Here is a 21278-nt window from a genome sequence, read left to right as displayed (position 1 = left end):
GCTGTGGTCCGTTTGGAATGACTCCACCTGAAACATGGTTCATTGAAAAAATTAAAAACGGTTATCGTCAATCAAATATGCTGGGTTAATATAATGCAGGACTAAAATAGGAACTGTTACCTCATGGTAACTGGTATCTCAGCTGGTGGAAGGGACTATCTTGGTATTGGCACAATACACGGCAGTTGCTCCTATGCCCAAACAAACAACAGATTAAGAGGACCATCCATCTCCTTCGTGATGCACGGCATAGTGCCATGTAAAGATGCGCGAGATATGCTGACCCCCAACTATAAGTATGGATCCGCTCGAAATCACGAAGCAACGGTAGATACTTCGCGTGCGCATATGCAGCCGACTTATACGTGAATAGGGTTGAACCCAACAAACAGAAAATTTGAAATCTGACGTATCTCTTAATAGACTCCCCAGTGTCCAATGGCTCTGCGTCTCTGATACGCCGAACCCAACCTAGCTTTATATAGGATTTCGAAGAACTACTGACAACTGGTTCGCGACCGAATATCGTGATGCTCTGGCTCTGTAAGAAGTCTTTACTACTATCTGTCCAGCCGCTCATAGGCTCTCCATCAATGGGTAGGCCAAATATATAAGCGATATCTTTCAGTGTCACAGTAACCTCACCCACCGAGAATACAAAGGTATGAATCTTTAGCCTCTACCTTTCCACAAGAGCAGCTAATAAGGGATAGAATCCTCTTATCACCCCAATCCTAGAAACGTGGTAGAATTCCGTTGAGCGTAAGTAGTTTTCGACCATCGAATTTCACGTCTGCAGCAAATCTAGTTTACGAACTATCAAATTCGTGTTAAGCTGGTTCAACAAAAATATATTTATTAGTTTATATAAATAAAAATTATTTATAATACTAATTTACATCAATATAAATATTGTTATTTTTAATCATAAATAAAAAATATTTAGTTATTTAAATATTATCAATAAATATTTATATTTAATAATATTTATTTATTAAAATATTTATTTATTAATATTTAAATTATTTATTAAATATACAGAAAAATAATCCCATTATAGTAAAAAAATTCAAAAAAATTATATATTCACATTTATATAAAATAAAATATGATTATATTAGAAAAATAAAAAGATTATTCAAAAATATTAATAAAATACAAAAAAATAATAACAATACTATATTTTCATCATATGATACTAATAATAACAAAAATTACAAAAATTTAAATACATAAAAAATAAAATTTATCAACTTACATAATTCTTCAAATGCCATATAATTACGTACTATTTTTTTAAATAAATACAAACAAATATTTTTTTTTATTCTGTTTTTTTTTTTAAAACGACTAAACTCTTTCTTCTTCTTCTTTTCTCACTTTATTTCTTTTCTCTTTAACACAAACAGAAAGCTCGCTAATGCATGAAATGGGGTGAGGGACTCAATTTATAGAGTCTCAACATTGTGTTCGCTGCTTATTGAGGTGGAGGAGCTGTTCCAAACATGCGGTCTCCAACACGCCCACCCCGTATTGCTGCAGCTCTTTGAGAAGTAACGGAACCTCTGCAACGCCTGCTTGATTCACAGGCAATACACCCACTGCGTGTTGCCAAAGAGTTTCCATGCCTGCATACTTGCCACATCACCACGCCCATAGCGTGTTGCGGGGAACTGACACGCCGCTGATAACAGATTCTGTCACCATACTCTTTGTATGTTGAATCTGACACATATAAAATGATAAAATATCTCCTCCAATATTGAGCAAAATCACCACTACACATTCCATATGGAAAATAATTTATGATACTTTTATTTCAAAACTTTCTTTAAATTTTAGAATGAATAATTCACTGCTGACAGCCAAAAAGAAAAAAGGCACTCATTCTTTCACTCCTCATCATTTTCACTTTATTCTTAGCTTCACCAAAACCTATAAGAACTCTCCCAGGACAAAGCAAGGTTTCTAAATTCTAACTTCTTTTTCCCGTTCTTCTCTTCCCTCTTTACTCTTTTCTTTTCCCACATTTATTAAGTTTAAATTTTAACATATAATAATATCGCTGACACAATAAAACAAACACATAGCATGCATTCATTCATTCATTCACTTTCTTTCCCTTTCTCTTTCTCTGTCTCTGTTTGAAAACAAATGAAGCCATCATCCACCACTGAACCAACCAAATCCACCACCACCATTTCCATTACCACTCTCTCTCCACAAAACGAAGATCAACAACAACACAACGTTCCATTGCTCATGCAGCAGCCATGTTATGCAAGATCAAAGCCTATAAGCTCGGATGAACTTCGAAACCTTCGCATCATTCTTAAGTGGTGTGCCCTTGATCACTCTTATTGCTTTGGAAGAATAATTTCTTATGCGTTGTTCGTCGTCCTGGCAGTGGCTGCACCTCTCCTCATCTCAATCTTTATCGGTGTATCTCACTCTGCTTCCATTGATGACCCCTTTAAATTCAACAAGCTTGTTCAGTTACCGGAATCGGCCCTTGCTGTAATCGCCTTCTTCACTCTCTCCCGTTTCTTCCGAAGGTACCACAAACACTGTTAGATAATTTTACATAAAAACGTGTTCATATGAATGGTTAGCCATGCGAAACATCTTACAACTCACAGTCAGAGTTGAAATTACAAACAGGTATGGCCTTAGGCAACTTCTATTCTTAGACATCTTACAAGATGACTCAATGTACGTTCGACGTGGCTACACACGGGAGCTTGAGAAGGCATTTAAATACTTATCATTCATAATATTACCTTCATTCTTTGTACAACTGGCACACAAGATCCTCCTCTTCACGACGGCTAAGATCACAGTCAGACACATCGGCCCGGCCGCCAACGGTGGTCAGTTCCCTCTAAATTCAATACTCTTCCTTCTAGTCCTTGTTTCATGGGTTTACAGAACAGGGGTGTTCTTGTTAATGTGTGTGCTATTCAGGCTAACATGTGAGCTTCAGATTCTAAGATTTGAAGGGCTTAAGAAGCTATTTGAAGGTTGTGGAGATGGTTGTAATAATGAAGCAAGTGTGATATTTAGGGAACATGTTAGGATTAGGAGGCAGTTATGGGTTACGAGTCATAGGTATAGGTTCTTTATAATTGGTTCCTTGGTTACTATCAGTGTTAGCCAGTTGGCTGCTTTGTTGCTTGTTTTGGAGTCCAAATCTCACAAGACTTTCTTCAATTCTGGTGATCTTGTGGTAAATCTCTCACACTCTATACATATAGAGTTGTCATTTTTAATATGTATTTTATATTTAAATGTCTATTTTATATTGAGACTTATTTTAATGTATGTCTAACATGATTAGATAAATTATTTACACATTATTTTTTAATTAATTTTTTCTTTTTTCAAAATAAAAAGGAATATATTGGTCCTCAAAATTGCTAGTGCACAGTAATATCATAGTAAAAAGTAGAGTTTTGGTGAAGAGTAAATATTGTTTTTTATTAAAAAAACTATAAAATTTTATCACGTTTTTTATAAATTTAATAAAAACCTTCATTTCTCACCTAATTCTATCTTTCACCAAAAAAAATTATTATTAAAAATTAAATATCATATATTTGTGTATAAATACATAAATCGTTTAATTTATTTTTAAATATATTTTATATGAATAACTGATTTAATAGCTAATTTTATTTTTCAAAAGTAACATGTTTGGTTAATCCTTACCATTAGAAATGAATTTTAATTTGTACTCTAACATCCCTCTTTCAAATGGTTAAAAATAAAATTTATTGTTTTCAAATCTTACACTCATTTTTTTGTCAGAAATAAAATTTATACACATAATAAATTATAATAAAAATATTAAATTTTGTATGTTTTGCATATAAAATTAAATGAAAATTACTAAAATATAAAGAAGAAAAATTGAAAAAATCTTGCATTTTTTTATTATTTTATTTTATTTAATGCATGTTTTATAATAATAATAAGTAATTTTGTCCACTCATTTTTAACTATATATGGTGAACAAAATTTATCAATGTGGTTGCTCACTTACTCCTAAAAGTCTAAAACACACATTAAATATACATCAAGAATATGAAAAAAATTACTAAATTTTTTTTTATCTAAGTTTGTGGCTATAAATCTTTATAGGTCTCTCTTTGATTCAATTGAGTTTGTGTTTATTATGCAGATTTGTTCAGCTGTGCAGTTAAGTGGATTCTTGCTCTGTCTAGTAAGTGCAGCAAGAATCACACACAGGGCTCAAGGGATAGTCTCAATTGCCACAAAATGGCACATGTTGGTGACTAATGCTTCTGCTGAATCAGAGCAATTTAAAGCTCAAATGATGCCACCAGAGTGTGATTCTGATTCTGATTCTCATTCTCATTCTGAGGGCATATACATATCAGTAACCTCACAACAGAGACCTTCTTCTTCCTTCCAAACAAGGCAAGCTTTAGGTATAGTTATTACTATTATCTCCACTTTCATGCTATTGGATATGCAAGACTAATGCATAGAAGCAAGCATGTTAAGTTTAAGTTTGTTAGAGAAATTATAAGTTTGTGATTATTTAAATTTGAGTTCATTTAATTTGTTTAGTTTTAGGAATAGATTTAAGTTTTATGTTTACTATTTTTGTTTTTTAGTTGGTTATATTATAACTATTTTCAATTAATGTCGTAACTGAATTATCCATACGTCTTTATTAATTCACCTTTTTTTATTAACTAAATGTTTGCAACAATAACAAATGTGATATTAGTTAAGATAATAAATATTTCATGACTATAAGCTCAAATATTAGATATTGTAAAAGTATATATTTTTATGGATTATATATAATAAAAGATATTTAAAAAAAAAACACTAAATTTCTTTGATATCTCATTATATATAGTAGATATAATAATTTTTGTTGCAACACTTTTAAATCTAATAAACCTTTCATTCAAAATGTGTTTATTATAGATTTTTTGTAAGATGTTTTATATTAGGGATTAGGTGTTAAAATCAAATTTACAAACACATCCCAAGGTCACTAAGTTACTTTATGTACAAGAACTACAATAATGATATACAAATGATGAAATTTGTTAGAAACATTGAAATTCTTTTGGTTCTTGATGATTAAATGAAATCTAATTTCTTGTATTGATAATAATTGCAGTGACATATTTGCAGCATAACTATGGAGGGATAACGGTATTTGGGTTCCTACTTGATCGAGGATTGCTTTATACTTTGTTTGCGTTTGAATTCTCTTTGGTCATGTGGATTCTTAGCAAGGTCGTTGTCTTATCTTAATTAAAGTTTGAGATAATTAATACTTACATTTCCCCTGCCTGAAGTTGCAAGAACGATTGAAATTGGCCTATATAATTTCAATTGACTCAATAAATTTGTATCTATGATTTATGTTAGTTTCTAAATCAATCTGCCTCACGAAAACATTAATGACGCAGTAAAAATGACTAATGCTCTCACGTTGAACTATGAAAAATAACAGCGTTTTATTTTTGACACTCAAATAAAAAAAAAACAATACCATATAAAATGTTTAAGAGCAAAACATGGCTTAAATGATCTTAAAAGAATTGTTTTTGGATATTTTAGCACTAAAAATAAAAAGTTATCATTTTTCTATAATCAAGCATGGCCACTTTAACACCGTTAACCTCAGTGTGACAGAAACTGACTTAGGGAATAAAAGCTAATGTGAATCACAAATACAAATTTTAGTATTAAATTATATAATTAAAATGTTAAAGACTAATATAAAACATACATATAATTTCAAAAATTAATTTGAGTATTAACTCTTTATTTTTTTAATACAATTATTATATTAACTCTTTAAGATGACAAGATGTGAAAAATAAACAAATTATTATTAAAGTACATAATGTCGCTAATTATTTTTGTTATGACCGAAAGAGAACTATTATTTTTTATATACTAATTACAATTGTGTAATACGTATAAATAAAATTTTGGATGTGTAATACCTAACTATGGGACTCATAATTGATTTTAAAGAAATTGTTAGTGTCGATTTGTTTAAAAAAAATCAGTTACCAACGATTTGAGTGAAGAGGAACAATAATTAAAAAGCTTTGGATCAACAATCAATGATTATAATCAACTTAAAAAATGAGAGTAACGATTTTATGGTTGTAGAAATTCTGAAAAAAAAATTTGTCTTACTTAAAATCGTTAATCTCATTTTCATAATTTTTTTGTCTCTTTCTGAAATCGTAAGTCAAGATTTTTTATGGCATTGAAAATCCTCATATTAATGCATTACACCAAATTAGTATAATATTAATGTATTACATTCCTTCGATTGTAATATCCAAAAAAATAGCCACCGAAAGATTGGTGTATTATTATTATATTGGGTGAAAATAGTGAATTATGCACGTATGCCTCATGCATGTGATTGTTGCAGATAACAGAAAGGAAAAGTTTAAGCAATTTTATTAAATTTTGGCCAGTATGTAACTAGCAAAAAAAAGTAAATTATTGGATGAAATCTCATATCAATCTCACACCATTAAAATCATCATTGATGGCTATTTGATGGCTACAAGTCACAAAAGTTACTGCCCCTAACATTCCTCTAATAGAAATTCTTACTTATGATTTTATCATGGAAATGTATAAAAAATTACTACTCAAGATTTATTTAAAAAAATCACTAAAATAAAAATTTTACTCATAAATTCTATTTTTTCTAAAATTACTAAACGCTCTTCATGAGTTCTCTTTTTCCATAATAATCTCTTGTATAACGAAATTTAACCAAAAATCCTCATATTTTGAAAAATCACACTTGCATTCTCTATATAAAAAAAGTTAGCCTAATAATATTAATGTATATGTGCCAACTTTTCTGCACAGCTTGGCTGAAAACTTCGAAACAGTTGGTCGAAGGTAAAATGCGACGCCAGCATTTTCACTTGGGGGTGTGGATTAGTGGCTGTTTTGGTTCTTTAACGGCTTAGAATGTTCATTTGCTATATGGAGGGGGTTAGTGTTGACTTGGAAAAGTGGTGCAACGGTGTTCTACAAAACCGACTCCAAAACTACTTTTCCTTGTTATACAACAACTGTCCGCATTGGCAAATGAAGATGTTGATCTGATTGAAAAAATTCATGAGCTCACGTATAAAGCCTAGTATGTGCAAATGAGTTTAATTCTCAAGGAAGCTAGTAGTATTGCGGATTCTTTTGCCAGGAGAGGAGCTCTCAACAATGAACCTTACTTAGAGTGGATTCAACTTTGGACAGAATTACAAGAGTAAATTCATCTTGAGATGATAGCGTAGTGTGGCTGTGCTCCCCTACTTTAGGGTCTTTGTTCTTGTTTTCTTTCGTATTTGTTGGTGAGTTACTTAAAATATTTGGGACTGCCTCTTCTGGATGCAGGACTCCTTGTAACCTTCGGACTTTGATGTATGAATGATGGAGATGGACACTTTTATGATCAAATCAGTGGGTATTTAAGAGAGAGGATTTGTGAGGGTTCAGATAGATCATATTTGGAGGCAGCTATAGCCTCTTTATACAGGTTCGGCTACTTATTATATCTCTTAAGCGGTTAGAAGATCAGCGACTTTCAAATTCAAAAACCCGTTAGAATTGTGCTGAGTCGGATGATAGTAAAAAGCTTTAGGTCTTGAACTTTCGTAGAGCTAAGAGTTCCTTATCAGATTATCACTAGGCTATTAAGGCCAGAGGTCAGGTTTGTAATAGTATTTCTCTTTGTTCCTGATTTTCTGGTTACCAAAAAAATATGTATTATTTTATACTTATTTAATTTCGAGTGTTTTTAACTAAATTAGATTAATATTAATTCACTTAAACAAGTACCAAGAATTTAAATTCTATCCTTTACATACAATAATTTATATTATTAGCCAATCACAAACAATAAAAAAAAAAACGAGTCCCCTTTAATTTATCTTCTACCAAGTTTGGCGAATACACTTCTTAATTAGCTGCACGATTGGACTATAATTATACAGATCATCAAAATCAAACATTCAAACTCATCAAATTTAGGTTCATCGGTCAAGAACTGTTAACAAATAAGAAGAAAGTCAGGCCTAATTGACAAAGTCAGCATACCATGCATTGTTGACTTCAATCATTCCATGGTCAAAATTCTCAGCGATCACTTTTATAGACTGTCATCAGTTTCCAAGTCTAGGTGCAATTTAAACTAAACCAAGTGTACATTAAAGTAATATATAAAATAATATAAATGTTCATATATAAATATATAATAATTAGGGCAAAACACTCAATTAAGTCAAGGGGAGAAATTTTTTACACAAATCCGCCAAAGTAAAATTCGGCTTATGAATCAACTAAGATATGTTTATATGTAGTTTGAACCAACTAAATTTAAACTCAATTTTCACATAATTTGAACCATATTCATTCGAATTATACACAATTGCACACACACTAATTCGAATCAACCTGATTCGAATTACACACAGTCATTCGAATCAGGGTGATTCGAATTACACCCATGCAAGCGTTTTCAAGTAATTCGAATTTGACTGATTCGAATTATTTATGGTATAATTTGAATTATGCTATTAAAAAATTAATAATTTATTAAAAAATTTTATTAAAAAAATTTAAAAAATATATATTTTATTTCATACGTTAAAAAAAGCTAACAAAATATTTAATTACGAGACTTCTTTAAAATATTAATGAGTTATCAATTCGAATTCCATACAATACTTTTTTGTCCATTTTTAATAGCTCATAAATATTTTTTAAATTTTTTTTAATAAATTTATTTAAATTATACTACAAAAAATATTTTATTCTATGCAAAACAATTTTAAAAAAATAGCTTAAAAAATGTTAGGAGTATAAAAATTTGTAATGTTCTAATGACTTAGGTAAATACATATATGTACTCAAATTTTAAATAAAATACTCTACATAGTCAATAATAATTTAGAAATTAAAGAAAATATTTTATTCCATACAAAACAATTAAAAAATATATTTTATTCCATACAAAATAATTTTTAAAAAATGGCTTAAAAGATGTTATGAGTATTATAAAAGTTTGTAATATTCTAGTGATTTAAGTAAATACATGATAAAAATATATTTTTTTTAATTTATAAATTATTATTGACTATGTAGAGTATTTCTTTAATGTCCTAAGTCATTAGAACATTACAAATTTTTATAGTACCCCTAACATCTTTTAAGTCATTTTTTAAATTATTTTGCATAGAATAAAATATTTTTTGTGGTATAATTTAAATAAATTTATTAAAAAATATTCATGATAATTTTTTAATAAAATTATTTAAATTATATGGTGAGATATTACATGATTCGAATTACCATGGGGAAGTTCGAATCACTCTTGTTCAAATTATATGGTGAGCAATTCGAATTTTATACAATACTCTTCTGCCCATTCTTGATAGCTCATGAATATTTTTGAATAAATTTATTTAAATTATACCACAAAAAATATTTTATTCTATACAAAATAATTTAAAAAAATGGCTTAAAAGATGTTAGGAGTATTATAAAAATTTGTAATGTTCTAATGACTTACCACAAAAAAAAATATTCTTGATAGCTCATGAATATTTTTTAATAAATTTATTTAAATTATACTACAAAAAATATTTTATTCTATGCAAAATAATTTAAAAAATAGCTTAAAAGATGTTAAGAGTATTATAAAAATTTGTAATGTCCTAATAACTTAGGATATAAAGAAATACTCTACATAGTCAATAATAATTTAAAAATTAAAGAAAATATATTTTTATCATGTATTTACTTAAATCACTAGAATATTACAAACTTTTATAATACTCATAACATCTTGTAAGCCATTTTTTTAAAATTATTTTACATAGAGTAAAATATTTTTCGAGTACAATTTAAATAAATTTATTAAAAAAAATTTAAAAAATATTCATGAGCTATTAAAAATGGACAAAAGAGTATTGTATGGAATTCGAATTGATAGCTCATTAATATTTTAAAGAAGTGTCGTAATTAAATATTTTGTTAGCTTTTTTTTTTAATATATGAAATAAAATATATTTTTTTAATAAATTATTACTTTTTTAACAGCATAATTCAAATTATACCATGAATAATTCGAATCAGTCAAATTCGAATTACTGGAAAACGCGTGCAATGTATAGGTGTAATTCGAATCAAGTTGATTCGAATTAGTGTGTAGACAATTGTGTATAATTCAAATGAACATGGTTCGAATTATGTAAAAATTGAGTTCAAATTTAGTTGATTCGAACTACATATAAACATACTTTAATTAATTCATGGACCCAATTTTAATTTGGCAGATTTGTGTAAACAATTTCTCCTTTTGACTCAATTGAGTGTTTTGCCATAATAATTAATTTGATAGCCAATTTTGACAACCATCTTCAACTAACAGGAATATAGGAGGAATTTTACAGCACGGTAGGTGAATTCATTCAGCTGTTGAATTGTGATATCTATATATAATATAATATTATTCATTAGATTAGATAGATAAATAAAATTCAATGTTTATAGGGGTAAAATTAGACGTTAACTAATTACACGTGGCAAAAACTTAAACAAACCACTTCTAAGTTCTAAGTAATTAATCATTAGCATTTTTTTTTTTTTGCCACTGCGGATTTTTTAAGAAAAAAATAAAATGAAAATAATTATTTTTAATTGTCGATGAAATTTCTCTCAAAAAATTAATATATTTTCAAAAAATATAGGATGCCACGCTCGACTCAAAATATAGAACTTCATGTTTATTATTATTATTATTATTATTGAAAAGTGATGATGATTTAAAAAAAAAAACAATTTCATCTGAAAGAAGGAATATGAAAAAATAGATATAATTAAATAGCTTTTAGAATTGAAATAACTAACTTATTGTATATGAGAAAGTTTTTTTTCACATATTTATATAATATAAAGTATAATAAATGAATAACAAGAAAACAAGTGCAAGAAATAGGAAAATCTACTAAATGAAATTAAATTATTGGACATTTTGATTTATAATTTTATTAATACATCTATAAAGAGGATTATTGAACATTGCCCTAAGTTAATTAAATAATTTATTTATTTATTTTATTTAGAGTACAGTGAGAAATTAAGGGGCCAAGTAGATTATAGAAAGAAAGAAATTCAGAAAAAAAGTATATAGAATTAATTAATTAATTAATATTAATTACTTTTTTGGATAGAATTATTTTAACTCTTATTTGTTGGAGAATTTAGAATATAAAGTTAGTAATTAGGATTTAGAATTTGCTAAAAAAATTTTGCATATAAGAGTTAAAAATGGCAAATGCATGAGAATGAGCTATCTGGGAGCCTCTTAAATTAGTTTTCAACGAATCCTTTTTATCTAACATTTTATTTCACAACAAATTTTAACTTAAAAATAAGTTTATATATTAAATTGTTCTTCTACATAAAAAAATTGATATACAAATTTTATAAATATTTATGAACATTTAGATCTTTTATTAAATAATAATGATAATTGATTTATCTAAATATTTTATCGAAAAAAGTTAACTCTTAGTTAATAACCCTAGGTCTTTCTTCGCACTCAAGAAATTCTCCATTAGATCATGTCCCTCATCGTCCTTGTACTTTTTGTCCGCCTTCTCCTTCAACTTTGGAGGTGTCGCCGCCTTAATCTCTTCGCAAATCTCTTCTATGAAAGCTTCTAGTAGATCGATTTCTTCGTTGCCATCATTATTGCCACTGTTGGCAGTTTTGTTGTTGTTTTCGGCAAAATCATTGTTATTGTAATCGATGTTGTCAAAGTTGGTGTCCTCGCAGTTGGTATCACTCGATATTGCAGGTGGATTAGCAGTTTATGATGATTATGTTAGGACAGGATGGTGAAATAGTGATGGTTGCATGTGATAGCGTGGGCCCGTGCATAACAAATTTCATGGTTGGTTTTTTATTCATTGAAAACAAACTCATTCGAAATTAAGAATTAATCATTGACTAATTATTAAAAGTGTTGTCAGGTGAACGTGGCTCTGCTAAGTTTCTTAATAGAGTCAATACTGTGTCGTCTATATTGTGCCACCACCAGATCAATTTCTTTCTCACCATAATCTGTGTCAATCACTAACACATTACTATGTAAAGTGAAGACAGCAGAACCATGCAGCACGGATCTGAAGATAGTGATTTGGAGAATGAAGGAGTTGTTTTGCTGGAGGAAGGGGATGTTAGTAAATGAGTCAGAATCTGTTTTAATAGTCTCGTTGAAAAATTATTCGCTGGTAGAATTTTCTCGAAGGGGATGATGGAAAACGCCTTGAGAACCATTTGGGGAGGACAGAAGGCTTTCGTGTCATTGAAATTGGTTGAAACCAATTCTAATTCTTCTTTGACCGAGAGTGGGATGTAATGTGGATGGAAAAGGGATCCCCTTGGCTAGTCAAGGATTATGCTCTTCATGTCAAAAGGTGGGAGGAAGGTGTGAATCCGGAAGAATAAATCGAGTCAAAAATTTCGATATGGACCCCATTTTGAAAATTGCCAGAGTTGTGGAAGTTATATTGTTTGATGTACGAGGGTGAGAAGCAAAGATAGTCAGAGCTAGAGTTGAACGGGATGAAAAGAAGCGGGTTAAGGATAGCCTCTTTATCGCTGATCCAGACAAAAAACTAATGACAGTAGTGCTTAGATATGAAAGGCTGGGAATGATGTGTACCTACTGTGCTAAGATGGGTCATGACCCCAACAACTGCTACAACTTGATGGAGGATTTAAGGACGAATAGGCAGAAAGAGGATAAATTTGGAAAGTGGATTAAAGGAGACCAAATAGGTGTGAGAGTAGAACAAAAAGAAGAAACTCAGAATGATAGTGAAAGAAATTTCTAACCAAACCCAAAAAAATTACAAGAAGCTAAGAAGTTACTACCAAACTGCCTCATAGAGAGCTTCTTGAGTCTCAGTGTTGGAACGACAGGTGGCAATAGAGAAAGGAAAGGGAATAAGAATAGCAATAATACGGAGGTACTGAATCAAATCACCGAGGAGTCTTGGAATCAAATCACCAAGCAAAGGGGCACATGGGAGCAAGAAAGGGAGGAAATAGTTGACTTAGAAAATTCTGATCTCATATATGTTGAAATCACTAATAATTTCGTGAGTACAAATTGACCTCAAGGGAGCATGAACATGAAGAAATTAGTGTGAATGGAAAAAGAAGGAACTAATGCTATTGTTGGAGCAAAGAGAAGAGATAGTAATGAAGGTAAGAAGGAAGTGCCGAAGAAGGCATGTCGGGAAGGAGACAATAGCTTATTTGCTAAGGTGGAGGGTGCTAGCTGTCAAATAAGAGAATGCTATCGTAGAATTGTCAAACTTTGGAAAGACTCTTGACAATTCACAATATTAAAAGAATATGTCAATCCCACTTCTCTAAGGTTGGTTTTCTTTGTGAAACCAAAAACCAATATCGAATTGTGGACAGTAGGAAGGTTGACATTAGCATGGAAGGACAATGTTAAAGTACAAATTATAAGGCATGAGCAGTTTTTCATAATGGCAAGGGTGATTGACCTGGTGAGGAATAAAGTGTGGACAATGATAGGAGTGCATCTAAACTCTAATGACCAGATTCAGAGCATGCAGTTTGACGAGATTGGTGAAATGCTGAAGAAGTTTATAGCCCAGTTATGGTGGTAGGGGACTATAACGCAATTGTTAAGAAGAGGAGAAGATTGGAGTAGTACTAAATCAGATTCTTCAATGAAAACTTCAACAATTTTATTAGCAATAATGGATTGATAGATATTGGTATGATCGGGATCCCTATGACGTGGTCAAATAAGAGACAAGGGGTAGATCTCATACAAGAAAGGTTGGATCGAGTAATGGTGAATATTGATTGGAAGACCCTATATCCCTCTTCAGTGGTTATTAGGCTTATGAAAAATAGATTGGATCACACACCTCTCCTATTAGACAACTTCCCGTAAATTGAGGCCACAAAAAGAAGGTTCAAATTCCAACCAAGATGGTGCGAGAATGAGGAAGCTAGAGAAGTCATTAAAGAAGCTTGGAGCATTAATTTCAGCAGATCAACGATGTATATACTAGCCCAAAAAATAAGGCATGCAGACACAGCTTGGTTCAATGGCAACGCTCTAGTAAGTCTAATTCAAAGAAAGTTATAAAATAGTCGCAAAAAGAATTAGAATTGCTGAGAAAAGCTGAGAGGGTTGGGGGGTTGGAAATTAGAGAGCTGAATGAAAAATTGGAGAAAGTGGTCGTCCAAGAAGAGAAGTATTGACGAGAAAAATTTAGAGTCCAGTGGCTCAAAGAGGGGGACCGAAACATCAAAAATTTCCACCAAAAGTTCAAGATGAGAGCAAACTGCAACAAGATTTGGGGGTTAGTTGGGGAGAATGGTGAAGTCGCTTGCTCAAGAGCTAAAATTAGTGCAGTGGTAGAATCATATTTTACAGATCTTTTCTCCTCCATCTGTCATGGAGACCTAGGAAACCTCTTCATGCAACACCCCGTTACCTTAAACCTTACCTCTAGCCGTAAAGCAAAGGATAACAAAGTGTCACGACAATTCTATATATATATATATATATATATATATATATATATATATATATATATATATATATATATATATATATATATATATATATATATATATCTCCAAAAATTTATATAACTAGAAGCCCGATGAAGGAGTAAAGCTCAAAGTCACATAAAACGGACTTACAAAATGCAAAGCGTTCACACACGATAACAAAATGCGTAGGCACGGACATAACAAGATATAATATATATAAAATCTTGTAAATAGCTCCAGGATATACAAGATAATAATTTAATTAACAAGATATATATATATATATATATGATATACCAAAAAGAGGACTAGTCATAGCCTACGGAGTTTAGGCCGGCTAGTCAAACTGAAATACAAAAGAGTTTTAGAAGTTTAAAACAGCTTATACAACTTATCTCTCAAATCAAGCAAAAGGTGAGAGAATAACTACAACAAAAGTAAAGTAAAATAAAGCATAAGAAAGATCATCCTCCGCTTTGTCACCATATCCGCAAACTCAACGAAGTGGGTTACGACCTGCATCTGAAAAATAACAACAACATATGGTATGAGAACCGGAGGTTCTCAGTATAGTAAAAGTGTCCAATATGTAAGATATAAGGTTCCGGGACACCAAAGGCAATCCTAGAACTTCACATCGAATACAAGTATTCAAGCTTAACAAGAATAAATAACTTAAACCATAAACCATAAACATGGTTATCTTAGCTTAGGAGATTTCTAACTAATACCAATCACACCGCTGTATCCCATAACCTTCGCCAACCTACTCTCCATGCGATCTCATCGCCACCACCTACCTGACCTCCTCAGTACCAGAGAATCACATGTATATGCAAACAAGTAATACACATGTAACATTCATGTATTGCAAGTAATTCAAGAAGCAAGTAGGCATATTATACATTTAGGCAAACAACAAGTAATCAAAGCAAACAAGCACATAAGAGATGCATATGATGAATGTCTATCCTATTTGGCTCGTGATATCACTTGTCGGTTCAAAATACCAATCCGACACATCTCTGGAGATGTCGCCTCTATGCCACGCCAGAGATATAGCCCTGCACACTCTTGCAGCAGAGAATCTGCCACGCCAGGGATATAGTGCCTTGTACACTATTAACCCGTGGATATAGTTTCCGGCACACTCTTTCGGGTTATAGTGCCCAAATTCACTCTTGCGGCAGAAAGGTTATATGAGAGGGAGATTGCCTCAGTCTTCACATCTCAACGTAGGCTAGAGACTGCTTCGGCTACTACGCCGGCACCGCTACCTCGACAAGCGGGAGACTGCCACAGCCCTTGCTCGAGGCACATAGCGACTTACCAAAATAATGCATGTCACGTGAGCGGGAGACTGCCATAGCCCTCACATCCGAACGTAGGTGGGAGACTGCCACAGTCCCTACGACGGAGAACAATGCATGTCACAATCACATAATCCATCTCAGAGGCCACTGCTCATAGCACACTTCCGTTCATACTCATTCCATTGACCATAATCATTCATTTCAAGTTCTAAACTCATCATTCATCATCAATATCTCAAGTTCATCATCAACCCGACTCCCCATTAGTTCACAAGATAAATTCACCCAACTGACATACCAAGCCTAAGTCATCGTTTTCTATAACCCGTATATAAATTCACTAATCTCAAATCATAAGCCCATGTATTCTAGTCTTAGAGCCTAATTGCTAGCCACAAGCCTTAATGAGAAGTTAAGAAAGTTTGGAAAGTTAGAGAATCCTTAAAAGTGAATAAAAACACATTTTCAGAAAAACAGGAGTTTCGTATACGCAAGCCCCCTATCCGTGTATGCAAGGGTATGAAAATGGGTGGTCGCGTACGCGACACTCTGCTCGCGTACGCGAGTGTTCCAACCCGAATGGAATGCTCACGTTGCATGTTAAAAATTCGCATACGCAAACCTTGAAAACATATGCTCCCGTACGCAAGCTAATACTCATGTACACGATACCCCAGGCAATGGAAAATGCTTGCGTCACATGCACAGTGTCGCGTACGCAAGCTTTAGCAGACTTAGAAAAATGTTAAAGCTGCAGAAATCAGATTTTTATACCAAACTTCAAACGCTCATAACTTCCTCTACAAAACTCCATTTTCCTCAAACTTGACATCATTTTAAAGCTCTTAAAATCATCTTTAATTTAAAATAAAATCCAATCAATTTCAAAACTGAGACTCAAATTATGATCCGCCAAAGTTCACCAAAAACAGGTTTTTACCAAAAGTGACAGTTCTCTAGTTTTCCAAAACTTTCAAAACCAAACCAAAATAAAACCTACTCAATTCAGCACAAACCACTACCACACATACACTACATTTTACCTTTCTAATGTACTTCAATCAACTCTACCTCTATTTCACTCAATCTTTCCACCATAATTCAACAAGATCAACAATTTCCAACTCAAGATCTCAATCATCAACAATTTGCACAATTTTACTCATCATAAATATCATTCATCATATCTTACCTTAAATCCTCATAATTATCATTATTTAATCTCAATCTCAATAATCAATGCCATTCACCAACAACAACATCATAATTCATCAATATCCTTCATCAATCAGCATAATAATAAATAATACCAATATTGATCATATTATCATCATAATTCATATATATCACACATTCCAACACTCCATATCATCTTCTTCATCATCAAACATGAATTTACACATAATTAATCATGCACCAACATCATTCAATCCTATCTTAGAGTCCACTAGCCTAAGTGTCCATAAACATTACATATTACATAAAGGAAACCGAAACCATACCTTGGCCGATTTTTTCAAAATGCACAAACACTTAAAACTTGATTCTAACAAGATCAACAAGCCTCAAGCACCAACACCACTTCCAAAACTCACCAACTATCAAGCTATACATATATAACATACCAAAAATCAACACTATGGCTAACCAAAACATCAAACCACAAGAGTTTGAAGAGACTTACCTTACCCAACGAGATTAGGAGAAAAATTCAACAATATTCTAATGCTAGATCACCTCTAAACAAATAAAATCACAAAATCTACTCAAGAACTAGAACAAAATATGCAAAACTGTTAGGGGTGGAAATTGGAGCATGGATTTCAAAAATCATACCACTTTGTTTAAATAGAAACGAAAAGCTCGGTGAGAGCTTCGTGTGGTCGCAAACGTCTCATCAATCGGAACTCCGTAGCTTAAGTTATGGTCAAATGAAGGAGGAGATGAATAGTGAAATCTCAATCTCTCTTCCTTCCTTCACTTCAGCGTCCCTTTCCTCTACGGTGGAAATGAGCTGAATGCTCATTAAAGGGTGTTTATATATATTAGGCTTGGTCCAACTTGGGCCCGGTCCAACCCGTTAGCATTTTAGGTCCGTTTGGTCCACTTTGGGCCAAAACCTTTAGAATTAGTGCTCGGTTTTCGATTCTAAATTATTTTCGTGTACTTTCAAAACAATAAATTCAATTTTCAAAATTTTATTTTTCTCATTACGTGGTACCAGACTGATTAGAGCTAGTACTACTAGCTTAAGTACCGGTACGCATTTTTACAAAAATTTTTCAGAAAAGATACATTTTTTCACTAAAAAAATTCATTGAATTCAAATTTCACCTTCATATTTTAAAAAGAACACTCAATGCTACGTGGATATATATATATATATATATATATATATATATATATATATATATATATATATATATATATATATATATATATATATTTGCCACCAAAAAAATAATAATTAAAAAATCAAATACAAATAAAAAATAGTCAAATTATAATATAATTTTTTATTATTTTTTTTAATTTTTAACTTCAATAAAATTGTTCAAAATAATATTTGTCAATAGAATCATTTTTATTTTAAAAAATAAGTCACATAATTTGAGTATATATACGAAATTGTAAAATAAAATAAATAAAGTTAATAACTAAAAGAAGAATAAAAATAAAAAATGAAAAAAAAATGTTTAAAAATTCTATAATTATTAATTTTATAATAGTAATCACTCTTTTATTTAATAAAATAAATAAATAAAAATTTTCTGCCCGGCGGACCGGCCCGCCCCGCCAAAACCCGCCAATTTGGCGGTGCGGGTTTGGCGGGTTTTTTTAATTTGGCGGGCTCCAAATCCTAACCCGACCCGCCTTTTTTAGCGGGTTTAGCGGATCGGCCCGACAAGCTCGAGCCGTTTTGCCACCCCTATATATATATGTATTTGTGATTAAATAGTTTAAAGTACAGACTATTTCCTTCTTTGGCTAAAATTTCGGTTCGTATTTGTAAATGCTCAATATTAAATAAAGATAGTAAAGAATAAAAAAGTTTAGAAGTAAGTAACGCCTAAACTTTTGGTACGAGCATGAGGTACTAAAAGTTAGGGTGTTACAACATCAGGTGATGATGGAATGACTGCAAAGTTCTTTCAGCACTATTAGAAGTTAGTTGTCAGGGATGTTTTCAGAGCTGTTCCAATTTTTTGTTTTTTTGTTTTTACGGGAGGTCGAATATTGAGAAGCTTTAATCACACCCACATTTATTTGTCTCATTCCAAAAATTTCAGGTGCGATCAATATGACCCATATAAGACTTATTAGTTTATCTTCAATTGTTTACAAGATTATTTCTAAAGTGTTAGTACATAGAATGCAAGAGATGATGAATAAAATGAACAGTTTGAACCAAAGTGCCTTTACTAAAGGAAGATTTATTTCTGATAACATTCTAGTTGCACACGAATACATACATTATCTCAAGAATAATAAAAGGGGACTTGGTAATGAAATGGCAATCAAACTGGACATGAAAGCAAAGTTTATGATACGGTGGAACGAAAGTTTATATGGTTCATGATGGAGAAATTTGGATTTGACATTAGATAGATTAATTGGATTCGTGAGTTAGTTTCAACTGTTTCTTATTACTCAGTCGTTGTGGAAGAATAACCACATAGTTTCTTCAGGCTAACTAGAGGAGGCATCCGATAGGGTGATTCTCTATCCTCGTATCTATTCCTAATTTGTGTAGAATGATTTTTCTTTTTGCTACACAAGGCATAGAAAAACAGCCTTATTCAAGGAATCCAAGTATCTAGAAGGTGCCCCAAAGTAAACCATCTATTTTTTACGGATGATTCTATCATATTCTGTAAAGCTAATGGTGAAAATTGCGAAGGAATACTAAACTTGCTAGAGAACTATGAAAATGTTAGTGGGAAGAAAGTTAACTTGGATAAATAAGCTATTTTTTCAGCAATAACACCCTGTAGTATGTTAGAATTGAGATTGCCTCAGTAATGAGCATTACTCACATAGGAGCTCAAGATAAATATCTTGGCTTATCCTTAACTGTTAACAGATCTATAAAGCCACATTTAACGCAATCAAGGAGAAAGTCAGATCTAAAGTTTAAGGATGAAAAAGAAGTCTACTGTTAATGAGAGGAAGGCAAATTTTGGTGAAGGCCAAGAAAATCCCCATATATACCTTGTCATGCTTTAAACTTTCAGATAATTTGCTATCAAAAATTCACAGTATATTATCTCAATTCTAGTGAAGTCAAAAAGACAATGAAAAGAGAATGGTATAAATTAATTGGAATAACGAGGCTAAAGAAATTAAAGAAGATAGCTTAGGGTTTAAAGATTTAAGAGCACATAATCCAGTATTGTTAGGACAGCAATTTTAAAAAATTCGCAAACATTCTAACTCAATGTTAACTAGAATTCTCAAAAGAAAGTATTTCAAATATAGTAATGTAATGCAATCAGAAGTCGGAATATTATCATCCTGAGAATGGACAAGCGTGTTGGAGGGACGAAGAATTATGGAGAAAGGCCTTCTTTGGAGTGTCGGTGATGGCTACAACATCTAGATTTTTCAGGATCTTTGGCTCCCACCCCCTTATCCTTTTAGCATTAATTTGACAGAGAGCCTCCATGAGCAAAATCACCAAATCAATAGAGTAAAAGACCTATTGATATACCAAAGGCGATGGAATGAGGTTCTTATTGAACAAATGTCTCCAAGTTCTATAAGCAGCAGAATTTTGACAATTAAGCCAAGATAGGGTGTAGGTCAAATTCAATGGATATGGAATAAATCAAAGAACTATGGTGTAGCATCTCGCTATAGAATAGCGTACCAATTTTTTCATGAACCAGTTGAGATGAATCCAAATCTGACACGCCAAAGAGAACTTTGGGTGCATTTATGGAAGCTTCAGGTGCCTAGCAATATTGCAATTTTCCTATGGAAAGCACTCCATGGCCACCTCCCGGTGATGCAGCAACTACACCAAAGATTTCTAGCAACAGAACCCATTTGCTTGAGATGCCACGGAGACATAGAATCTGTATTACATTGCCTTGTTTCTTTCCCAGAATCGAAGGAAGTATGGAGTAATTCTTCCTCGTCCATGGTTAGCCAAATGCATCAACTCAATAATTTCCATGATTGGTGGTTAGAGCAGAAGACAAGATTTCGAGGACAACAACATGGAGATAAGCAAATCCTCTTGTTGGCAGTTCAATGTTGGAATATTTGGAGAGCTAAAAATGCTTGGATTTTTGATAAGGTGAAGAAGCCATGGAT

At 31.8% G+C, this 21278-nt stretch overlaps 1 protein-coding gene across 1 annotated transcript; it reads left to right on the top strand.

The window, feature by feature from the left end:
* The first annotated feature begins 2061 nt into the window (after positions 1-2061).
* On the top strand, positions 2062-5392 carry LOC107622967 (uncharacterized). The gene is made up of 4 exons (XM_016325051.3): positions 2062-2555; positions 2662-3226; positions 4181-4451; positions 5162-5392. The coding sequence occupies exons 1-4, from the start codon at positions 2155-2157 to the stop codon at positions 5296-5298; spliced, it is 1374 nt and encodes a 457-aa protein (XP_016180537.1). The 5' UTR covers positions 2062-2154; the 3' UTR covers positions 5299-5392.
* Positions 5393-21278: the final 15886 nt, after the last annotated feature.

This window comes from Arachis ipaensis, chromosome B10, assembly GCF_059453495.1.
Source record: "Arachis ipaensis isolate K30076 ecotype BB chromosome B10, ASM5945349v1, whole genome shotgun sequence".
NCBI classification, from domain to species: domain Eukaryota; kingdom Viridiplantae; phylum Streptophyta; class Magnoliopsida; order Fabales; family Fabaceae; genus Arachis; species Arachis ipaensis.
Note: the sequence above shows the minus strand (reverse complement) of the source record. Positions and strands in the feature narration are given on the sequence as shown.

Excerpts from the sequence above, each read along its gene's own strand:
- LOC107622967 (XM_016325051.3), top strand. The coding sequence starts at position 2,155 with ATGAAGCCATCATCCACCACTGAACCAACCAAATCCACCACCACCATT. Across the intron at positions 3,227-4,180 it reads TCAATTCTGGTGATCTTGTG|ATTTGTTCAGCTGTGCAGTT; the intron begins GTAAATCTCTCA and ends TTTATTATGCAG. Across the intron at positions 4,452-5,161 it reads CCAAACAAGGCAAGCTTTAG|TGACATATTTGCAGCATAAC; the intron begins GTATAGTTATTA and ends TAATAATTGCAG.